This window comes from Hippocampus zosterae, chromosome 16, assembly GCF_025434085.1.
Source record: "Hippocampus zosterae strain Florida chromosome 16, ASM2543408v3, whole genome shotgun sequence".
In the NCBI taxonomy this organism is placed as follows: domain Eukaryota; kingdom Metazoa; phylum Chordata; class Actinopteri; order Syngnathiformes; family Syngnathidae; genus Hippocampus; species Hippocampus zosterae.
Genome location: NC_067466.1, coordinates 8,886,993 through 8,898,559, shown reverse-complemented (window position 1 = coordinate 8,898,559; position 11,567 = coordinate 8,886,993). Strand labels below are relative to the sequence as shown.

The 11,567-nt window shown below is 41.4% G+C and overlaps 1 protein-coding gene and 1 long non-coding RNA gene across 2 annotated transcripts; one reads left to right on the top strand and one right to left on the bottom strand.

Moving 5' to 3' along the window:
• Window positions 1-3,973: 3,973 nt before the first annotated feature.
• Window positions 3,974-7,695, bottom strand: eral1 (Era-like 12S mitochondrial rRNA chaperone 1). The gene is made up of 11 exons (XM_052046400.1): window positions 7,444-7,695; window positions 6,871-7,029; window positions 6,640-6,767; window positions 6,406-6,483; window positions 6,286-6,332; window positions 6,166-6,227; window positions 5,958-6,070; window positions 5,355-5,654; window positions 5,048-5,197; window positions 4,833-4,913; window positions 3,974-4,568 (listed from the first exon to the last, which is right to left on the bottom strand). Exons 1-11 carry the CDS (start codon window positions 7,547-7,549, stop codon window positions 4,446-4,448), a joined length of 1,347 nt encoding a protein of 448 aa, XP_051902360.1. The 5' UTR covers window positions 7,550-7,695; the 3' UTR covers window positions 3,974-4,445.
• On the top strand, window positions 5,953-11,106 carry LOC127587931 (uncharacterized). The gene is made up of 2 exons (XR_007958918.1): window positions 5,953-6,084; window positions 8,680-11,106. It is a non-coding gene; the product is annotated as an uncharacterized LOC127587931 (long non-coding RNA).
• Window positions 11,107-11,567: the final 461 nt, after the last annotated feature.

The following is an 11,567-nucleotide window of genomic DNA, read 5'->3' as shown; positions in this document are numbered from 1 at the left end:
CTTATTATGATCATACTGAGGAACTAAAGCCATCCCTCTTGTGCAACAGTTGTGCAACAGCCATCATACGGCTGACCCCCGCACTGGATAAATAGTGCAGCTGATGGTTGAGTAGGATCAAACTCCATTTGATTTGTATTAAACTTAACAAAAATGTGTTCCTAGATCTACAATACCTCGACAAATATTTTAAAATCCTCCACTAAGCTAAACTAATACAACAAATTAATGGGAGGGGAAATTTGATGGAGGAAAAAAACAAAACAAGAAAAAGAGCCTCTCTCAGCAGATAAAATAGCAAAAGAGCAAACCACCCTGATAGTCTGACATCTTTCTTTATCTGGGCCTGCAGATCCACAAAAATTGCTTCCACGCCCTAACTAAGGAGCGTGTTACCGTGGAAACAGCCAGGCACCATTTAACGTGATGACCAAAGTTATTGAACTATTAGAGAAGCCTTCAAAATATAATTTCATGAATTTAGACCTTACACCCTTCTTGCAGCATTTCTTCATTTGTATGGTGAGAGTAAAAACTCACCAAGAAAGTTTCTAATTGAATATTTTTTTTAATGTTTTGAGCTGTCCCCTTTCATGAAGGAGAATGTGATGCCTCACATATGCAGTTAAAATCTAATCCTTGATTTTCAGAGGGGCAAATCCATTAAGGAAAGAAAGTCAGATAAGAAATCATCATCTGACATATCACGGTATTACATTTTTATCTCCACAAGTATCAGACATTAATCTGTGGGAGTGTCAGATTGCAACTGCGTATTGGAAATTGAACTTTATTACATGCAGGATTTTTTTTCAATAGTTTGCCGGGTTCAGCCGAACAAAATGCCGCTTCAAAGGAACTCTAGTGTTGAATATAGAACAGAGGGTGTTCCTCTAAAACAGCAAGACATTTTGCAGTCTCACCCTACATTTAAAATCTCTTACTTTTGAAGTTCATGTGTAAAATCTGACCCCAAAAAAATTATGTCAGGGTGAAGAATCACAAGCAATGAAAAGGCATTTTATAATCCCAAACACGTGTGGTGTATATTTTCCAGGAAATTTAATAAAACATCCATCCAAAATAGACACAGAGGGCCACTTGCTGTCGACTGAAAATGACATCACAGCTTCTCGGGCCTCAGGTACTGACCAATCACAGCCTAGTTTACAAACATCACATGCCAAACCCAGACAACAGGTGAGCCAAGATTGGTCATTACCTGAGTCCTGAGCAACTGTCATGTCATTTTCAATGAACAGCAACAGGCAAAATGGCCGCACCCTGAGATGGAACTAAAATGTGTAGATTTTGCTCCTTCATTCATATTCCACAAACGTAATATTAATCAAAATGCTGTGTTTGGATATGTGGAGGTGCATAGGACATACTGTAAAGAACATTTTTGAGGGGACATCCCCTTTAAAACATGGGGTGTAAATGTATTCGACTGGCAATTGTAGTGATATGCTCCAGCCTGTTTATACTACTTTCAATCCATTTTTTAACATTTCAATTTTAGTACATCTCTAAGGATTGTCAGTTAGTTGTATTGAATTTTCACTTTTACGTTTACTGTCTGTATATTCATTCATTCATTCATTCATCTTCCGAACCGCTTGATCCTCACTACACTTACTGTGTATTGTACAGACAGTACAATACACTTAAATGGAATCATTCTATTAAAATGTTTTAAAGTTTATAATACACCTCCGCCTTGTATTTGATACAATCCTGTCTTTTAATATTGCACATTTTGGTGGTGACTGGACAGCAAAGTATTTTTTTCCCAATGTTGTACTTGGTGTAAAAAGTTTGCAAACGACTGGCCTAGTCTGTCAGTTATTGCAAATGATATCCATTTTTGGGGGACACCCTTTATTTTTCTCTGTGCAAATGAAGACAGGGTGTGGACAGAGGCAAGCAGGTTTGGACGAGATAAGACACACACACACGCGCGCGCGAGCGCGCATACGCACACACACGCACACACACGCACACAAACACACGCGCCCACACACACTAAGTCCAACCCTCTTGTTATCACATTATGTTAATGAGATTGTGGTAGCCTTCTAATAAGTGGGGGGAACATACGGGGAGCCCACATACGAGCATGGAGATGCTGCTTGCGCAAATGAGTGAGTATGGGACACATCAATAATATTTGATAAATATTTGTAAAAAAGAAGCTTGTGCCCTGGACAGGATATCATCTTATACTGTAAGTTTAATGAAGAGACACTACAGTATAGATGATGTACTATCCAGGGATCATTCCTTCCTCGCACTTGGATGCTTGCTGGACAGACACTTCATGGAGACAGAGAGGGGGGCCGTCAAACCGTTACCATTACTGAGTTTTAGTAATGGTAAGGGTTCTATGGCCCTCGCTCATTATCAGAGGGATCAGAAGAAAAGAGAGCTGTGATGATTCTTTGTGTTTTTAAACGGGTCAAATAAAGTGTTGTAATAAAAAACTGCCTTGTGTGCGTGTGTTGTTTTTAATGAATGGCGAAGGAAAGACAAAGTTGCTGTGTGAGGCGTTCAAGGCCTCTGCAAGTACTGTACTCGTTATGTTGCCAGCTGCGTCCAATCACTTTCGTGTGCCCATAGCGTAGGAAAATTTAAAAGCAATAATTAGGGCTGAAAATGTGGAGGCAAATCGCATATACATCTCCAATGATAAGTCTAGCTAGACCAGGTGTCACCAACATTTTTGAGGGTGAGAGCAACTTCATGTGTACCGATTGTGTGAAGGGCTACCAAATTGATACACGTCTGAAATAACATATTTGTCCAAAATACCTTCAATAATATGAGGATGGGTTATTTTTAATACTTGATGATTTAAATTGTCAGACTTTGATCGTGTTTCGAAATGTCTCACAGTACTGCCAATGTTTGCATTTTTAAATCATAATTTCTACTAGCAAATCACAATGTCCAGGCACTGGCGGGCTACTCAAGTGGTCTTCACGGGCTACCTGGTGCCCGCGGGCACCATGTTGGTGACCACTGAGCTAGACCAATGTTTTTTTCATTCCCTGTGCCGCGAGATATTATCAGGTGTGCCGTGGGAAATTATCCAATATGAATGTATGCCTGTGCGGTCGATCGCCTGGCACGGTAATCATGTAGTACTCTTCCATACCGCAAGGTGACAGCAGCAGCTAGCTTTGAAGCACCTTATGCTTCAAGACAAACGAAGTTTCCGTCGCGAGGCAATACAACGAAAAGTGTCTCTTTCGATTTACTTTTACCGGAGATGCTACGGCACCAACTCCGTTGTGCTTGGTATGTGATGAAACAACGCTATGGTCCCAAGTAAGCTTAAACTTAATCTCCAGATGAAACAACCTTCACTTCGAAACAACATTGTGGAGGACTATATCTTGTCCGCCTGTGTGAATACATGGAGAAACAAGCAACCGCAAAGGTAAACGAAAGAGCCTTGAAAGCAAGTTACCATGTCGCTGAATTCGTGGCTAAATTAAAAAAGTGGCAGAGCAATTAATACTTCCGCCTGCAAAGCCATTGTTAATGAGATGTTCGGACCCGAAGCAGCTAAAGAAATAGCCGGACTGCTGTAAAAACTAAAAACATAGAAGGAATGAGAGCTATTTCTGTGTCTTTTGTCGATTGCTGCCAGGATATATCTGTGTTCATCCAAATCATTTATCACACTTAGTGAGAATAAACATAACCAGGCAAAAGAGGAAGGATGATGAATATCTGACATATAGCACACAAAACATCGAAAATTACGACCTCTGTGACTGGCATGTAGTTGATTCTAGGGCTGAGCAATTAAACTCAAATCAACGTTGCAGTGTATTAGAATGCAATTTTCAAATCGCAAAGGCTGCGAAAATGCTTAATTTCAGTCAGTCTGGAGTTAAGCCACAAAATTCTTTGCATCATTGTTGTCATTTGACTTATGACCGAACAGAAAAAGAACAAATCACACTTTTTTTTACCTGGGGAAAGTAAGTAATTTATTCTTTCTTTTGGGAGATTTGGTGTTTACATATAATCAGGGAGGATAATATTCTATTGGTTTTGCAAAAGCAGTCAATATACTCGATAACATTGGGTGGCTGCCTTGAAAACAGATGGCAGTGAATGAGTTAAGAAGCACCAGATGATGCCCTGCCTCTCGCCCATAATCGGCTGACTGAGGCTCCAGTGAGCCTAATGAGTACAAGTGATGTGAAACATAATTGGTGATTCACTGACTTAATTCAGAAGCAGATTCACGAAGAGCAAAAAAATGTTGAGGCACACCAACATCCATCAACGGTTCTGAAATAGTATCTCTCTCATCTATCCACCTGTTTGTGTCACTCTGTGTGTGTGTGTGTGTGTGTTGGGGGCGGGATTCAGTCCATCACAGAGCGCGTCTGCATACTTAAGTCACCCCCTTCTCTTCATCTTCATCATCACTTTAGCATCTTGACCGACAGCCTCAGCTTGACCTGTCTCAGAAAGATGGACGTCAGCTGTTCGCTCGTCTCTTGGGCGATACGTGCTATCATCTGGCCTGATGTTCCGATCACCATCCTCTGCGCATGAAAAAAAAAGAAAAAAAGTGTGCAAATATCTGATGCGCAGTGGATATATACCGATGCGAGTGCAGACTTAATCACACCAGCGTCTGCTTTTAATACAAAATCTGTTTTTTCCTAAATGACAAAAAAGCAGAAAACATTGCATCTGATATAAAAATGCCAGCTCTCTACTGTACACCCTGGGGTTGCCGCTCCAAATATGACCATCAATTTGACGTGGTTGAGAATGTCGGCCTTCTTCCAAGAATATGAACCTACCATGTGAGTTTCTTTCTTGGTGTGGATCTTCACCAAGATGTTGAGCTGTCCTTTTTCATCCGTGTCCCAAAACTCAATCGACTGAAAGCAGAAAGAGATTCAGGTCCAAATGATCAACATAACATCGGCCAAAAGTGGACTCTGTGCACCAAGGCGAAGCGTAGGCGACTGGGGCCACCACCAGTGTGCGTGACGAAGTGTCATTTGTTACTCACCTGTGTCAATGAATAGGGCACCTCCTGGGGGAGGTTCTCCAAAAACTTCTCTCTGATTATGTTGATGCACATTTCTTCTGGACTTTGATCTGTCAAGACTTCACTGTGGTATTGCCAGGTTCCAGACTTGGCTGCGCTCATGAGGTAGTGCTGTGATAGTCATGTAACGGTACCGTCAGTGCTCGGTAGAAGGCACATTTATTTATTTATTATTACTTTTTTTGCACAACAGCAATGCAATGATAAGATGACGCTTTTGGAATTGTAAGCTACATAATATTTTATACCATGTCTACGTTTTCCAAACCTTGAGTGTCCCCACATCCTCTTTATCCAGGGAAGAGAGCATGAAGACATCCTTGAAGTGTGGCCAGCCCTTCTGGTTCATGAGTGTCTTCAGCTGCTCTTTGGACAGGGCATATTCGTCTCCATCGGCAATGTCCCCGGGCTCAGCGGCGTCCTGGTCCTGCGGCTCTTCCCGATCCCTCCTTCCTGCTAAAGAGGGCTTGATCACTGGTCGGATTCGCAATTTTTGGCCATTCACGACCCCGCATGTCAGCTCGGCTGTGATGTCCAGCAGCTTGTCCTTGATCTTCACCTCGTCCACCTTCAAGACAAAAGATAATAAAGGATGAGGTGGGAAAAAAATCTCTTTGTCCTTTACTTCTTCAGTACTTCTTTTAATGTGTGGCAGTGAGACGATATGGAAATCTATTTTTGAATATTATTACCTTGCCTTCCTTTTGAAAATATTTGTGTTTCTTGATTACAGCACATGTCCATACAAAGCACTGTGTGAACGCACGCAGGAATTAAATGTGCTGCAGCACCCATTAGATTAGTGACCACTTTTTAAAGACAAACGGGTATAAAGCCTGTTTTTTTCCCCTGAAAGCCCCCTGACCAATACCTTGTTGAGGACAAGTACCGCTGGGATGGACGGATGGCGTGCCAGACATTTGAGCACTTCAAAGTCGAGCCTTCTGCACATCCATCTGTCCGACACATCAACCATGACCACAACTGTGAACAGACAGGTACGTTTGTTAAACCTTGATATCTATCCATTATATTTAACAAAAAAAATGCCAATTACAAAAAAATAAATGCTGCCCTACTGAGGTCGGCCTCTGTCACCGTCCTCCAGGGATCCAAAAGCAGAGACTTCTCAAGCTGATGTCTGTCAATGTGCACGTTAGTAAGATTTCACACACAGTGAGAAAATATGACAGAGGTACCTTTTGACTTTCGATGGTGTGGTGAGGCCTGGTGTGTCCAATAAAATCTAAAATAAAACCGTCGGATTCAGCAGTGAGCTTCAATTAATGTAATGTATAGGGAGAGATGCAACGTCTTACAATCTGTGTATCATCCTCTGTTAGGACTCCCAGGGCTCGTTTCCGGGTCGTGTGTACTTTCGTGGAGACAGCAAACACCTTCAATGTAACAAGATATTTATAGATTAAAAAGTACAGTTGCCATTGTGTCTCTCTCATGTCGGTCTTGGTACGACAACAGAACATTTTGAACCTTTTGGGGATGTGCGTATGCCAATTTAGGCCTAAAAGACAGAATTACAAGTTAAAAGTGACCTTTCTGCCAAGAAGCTGGTTGGACAAAGTGGACTTCCCGGCATTCGGAGAACCAATTATTGCCACTTTCAAAACTTTTGAATGTTCAGGTTGATCAGGATGTTTCAGCAGTAATGCCATTTGTTCACCTATCATGAAAACACAAAGACATGTATGATTAAATACATTTGATGACAGCCACACTAGCCCTGAAGGATAGCATGTTCATCTTGGACACATTTATCAAATTACCGGTGCCTGGAGGAACAGAGTTGGGAAGGCGATAATGCCTGTTTTCTGCCTCCGCAATGCTGCCTTTCAGCAGACTGCTCACAAATGCATCCGATGTAAAAGAACAGGCTGGATTGAAGGTAAAACAGTTGATCTTTCTGCAGCAGCATGAAGCATTTCCTGCAAAGACACCAGCAGTTTCTTTACTGCACTGGCAAGTAGCGGACATACGTATCCTGAGACAACTCTTTACTTTGCTTTCTCATGTCCACGTTTAGTGTGGAACACACAATCCCAACAAACAGTACAGTGACTATTTATCACCCCTCAAATAGAAATACAAGTTTGTAGACACCTGTGAAGCTGATTAGAGGATACACCATCGCTGAACTCTGCTCAAATTGCGTTTCACGAGTTACCGGTACTTTTATTTTCTCTCTCTGTGTGTGCGTGCGTGTGTGTGTGTATACGTTGTATTTGGGTTAGGCCAAGGTGCAGTTTGGAAGTCTAGATTAAGTTTGAGTTCAACTTTAAAGTAAATACTGACTCGCGTTGAAAATCTTACGAATGACCATCAAACTTTGGAGAGCTAACCTGTGTTGAGGAGCCATTGCGCAGGTTCCTTTTGATCAGATACGACGAGTCCTCTGGAGAGGACAGCCCAGTCCCTGAAAAAACGCCTGCACACTCTGAGAGCCATTATACGTCTATAAAAATATAGACGAATATTTTTTCGACGCAGCTAGATATGATTAAATGTACGATTAAAATCTGCGTGATTGTATCTCTGTCACACAAACACTGTCAACAGCGCGCCGCCATGTTTGTTTAACCAACGAGGCAAGACTTCCGGTATCAAGATAGTCTTTTCATGAACGACACTGCTCTCTAGCGGCATTAATTAAAACCAGCCAAAACTCTAATGACGGCAAATAAAAGCATTATTTTACGAAATTGAGCTCCATCTATGAGCAACATATTTATCAATGACAATGTCCAACTGAGCAACATTTTTTAATCGAATATTTTTTTAGAATGGCTACTACAGAAAAGATACAGACCTATAATTTGTGAAAAATGTATTGATTTTATTTGTAGAAGCAGATCACTTTGGCCACTTTCATTTTGGTGGGAACGCAGCGTGATTTGAGAGAATTGTTACATATGACTTATAGGGTGCACACTTATATCAATTACTTATTTTCCTATGGTCATGTCATTGACATTCCACTCTCGCTGTTTTGTTCTCAAAACTACTAATAAGGTGGATGAGTGAAAAACAATACCGTTCTAACCGTACTAATACCAATTCATCATGATTGATAGTGTTATTATCATCATTGATAAAACAGTGAGGGAAATTAATTCTGTTTTGTTTCTTTTTAACAAATGAGCTAAGTACAGAGTAATCATTTTTATATTTCTAAATTAAATCAGTAAATATATTCAGAATAATTCATTTTGTTTCCCTTGTTCCTGCTCAATAAAAAAAGCTTACAGTGTTCTCTTTTTTTTGGCAGGAGAAAAGAATTGTCACAAGCACCTTTCCAGCTTGATATGCTCCTCTCCAATCTTGACTAGAGAATGCACTTTTCAATTAAGACTTGACTTGTATCCATCCTTATTCTCCTCTACCATGTTCCTTGCTCATCCTTCATTAATTCAAGTACACATTCATTTTTACACACTGGCTGATGATCACTGATTTAATAGCATCCCACTGAGGCCTCGTTCATATGTATATGTGAGGTTAATCGTCTGACTCAAACAGATACTTTTTGCGGGTTGAAAGATGAAGATAACATGTTGTTTTCATTTGCTGTGCTAAAGGCAGGCTGAGCAGATGTCTCCGCAAACGTCCAAACACGCCGGCTGTTTGTTAGTTCTGGAGGACTTCGCTCAGGGTGCAGCACACCTCCAGTGGGGAAGGATGATGAAGGATATCAGGTAGCTCACAATCTGTCATCATCAAACACGAAAAGCTCTTCAACCACGACCGTGCAAGACAAAAACTGAGCTTTTACCTGACACTTTACTGCAGAATTCAAAGTGAGGCAAAGACCAAAAGGATATTTGAGGATCAGGAAATTTTCGCCCCTCTGCCTTTCTCTCACTCACTCACTCACTCACTCACTCACTCACTCACTCACTCACTCACTCACTCACTCACTCACTCACTCACTCACTCACTCACTCACTCACTCACTCACTCACTCACTCACTCACTCACTCACTCACATTCATTCAAGGCCTGCACCCCCTCAGGGTTTTCCTCCCATGACCGTTTCACGTGGGCGTGAATCGGACTGCTCTCTATGACTGCATTAACTTTGGCCTTCAGGAAGAGCACTCTGGCTAAAAAAGGATTTGCCCACAGACCATTAATCATAAGCTGTAGCCCACATTGCCATTTGAAGAGCACTTGCCAATAAGATTTCACGTGCTTTGATGAAAACCTCGCCGCGCTTCTACATTTCAGTCAATCAATTTGATGTAATTAACGTGCGCCGCGTGACATATATGACAGAACAAGGTGACATCAGGCATCGCATTTTATGCTCCAGTGCTAACACTAGCTGGGATCAGACACGCACTAACTGGCAGTGCCTCCTCGAATAAGACCTGGCTGCTCATGAGGAATAACAAAGTTCACGGAATCATAAGCACATGAGCCAGGGAGGCATGTCATTGAGAGGCAGAAGTGGGGGGGGGAGACAATGTGTCAGTGCATCACAGCATCCATCACACCCTGATTGCATTGAGAGGTGTGATGCCTCACAGCTTGCTGGCTGCAGAGGCCCCACCATCCTTACACATTCATTTTTGTATTTTTTTTACCAATATGCAACTTTTGACTGCTTATCAATCAGACTCCACATCATGTGACAGACCCTTGAGGTCCCTTCACCCAGCAATCACTGTTCTGTCCTTGCACCGGCTACCTTTTTTCTTAAAGCGGCAATTTAACCCCCAAACTAACCGTACAGGTCACACTCACGCTCTGATTGTACAATCTCTTTCACAGCGGGGGAGATCAAGTAAAGACTTCCAATCGATGCAACTTGCCTGCCGAGGGAATCAATAATGACTCCCTTTGAAATCATCAGTCATGTCATCGGTGAATATAAAGAGCATAATTGGGAACGGCGTTCTTTTAACATCGCGTATTGATGTCGTCTTTGCTACGGAGTGAGAGAGCAACATTCTGCATCATTAACTTTGTATTATTTCCTACTGGAGCCTGCTGCTACTGCTGCTTCCCCACCTGCTGAACTTTAAGCGCTGCATGTGATTGGGCTTTCACGCCACATTTATCCTTCTTTCACTCACTGATGTGGAGAGTGAGGCTTGCCGGCAGAATTTAGCAGCACCATTATCATACATGTAATGCAGCCCGGGTGTTGGAAAGTGAGTATTTGGAATAGTTTATTCCAGGAATGTCGGAGAAGTCGGCTACAGGTCTCTCCATCCATCCATTGCCTTGAGGCAAACAAACATTTACTGTCTTTGGACAATTCACTGACAAGGATACAAAAGGGATGATTCACAGGTATCAAAAATGACACGAGACTTTTTCAAAAACGCAAAACTAGAAAAGTACAGTTAAAAACTAGGAACAAAAGCAGTGACAAATATTCTTAGCAAAGCTGGACACACATATAAACTCACAAAGCACAAGAAACAAAAGCATTGACTCTTCATAATGCATTGAATTGTTCCTAAAACGATCAATCAGCGGCAAGGCTGGACTGGCCATCGAGCGTAGCAGCCTAGCGTCATCAGGTGCTGATGTGATGTAATAAACATTTTTGCATTTGATTGTTTTTAAATTAAAAATGTACTTCCTTTTTTCCAGGCCCACAAATCAGAGGGAACAGCCCATCTTGCCATTTACGAAATAGACATTAATGTGAACCAAGCAACATTCTTGACAGAGTAAATCAGTAGTCGGTATTCAAATTCTAGAATATTTTAACATAAAATATTTTATAAAATAATTTCATCCAAATTCTGTGAATAAATGGCAAAAATAAAACAGGTTTTGTGAGGAGCAAGAAGACCTGTTGCATTAGTTTTATTCCTGTCCAAATGTTGACACGTTGTGGAGGACTATTCAACTTTTGTGAAAGTAATTTGGGGTTATTTTTGTGTCGCTGTGATGCCCTCAGTATGTTGTTTCTCCTTTTAACATCACTTTGTGGCAGGAGTTCAAACTGCTTTCTCTCTTTCTGATAATAAACTGACATCAATACTTAGGAGGGGAGTCAATTATTGCAGTAGTCACACAAATATATCTCTTTGATTAAAAGGATTTCTACACATGGGCTTACACAAACACAGCCTTTAATCAAATCGCATAGCGCGTGACACAATTGATTCCTTAAACACATAGTCATGCATTTTTTTCATGTTCTGGATGAGTGCAGGAAGACCGAGAAACTGCACCGAAGCAAGATTATGATGCTTGGTGGCTCCCAATCATGCATAGACAGTTCATTTACTTCCAAACAGAACAAACACCACCAGCCATAAGTGGGTACCAGGGTGAGAAATTTCACGAGCAAGGTTATTTGAGTAGCAGCATGGCTGGAAAAGTGGCTAGCACATCTGCCTCACAGCTCTGAAGCTCGGGTTTGAATCTATGTTCTGCCCTTTTAAAAACAATCACATAACTTAAGTCCCCTAGCCTATTGCTAACAATAACATACATGGGGTAA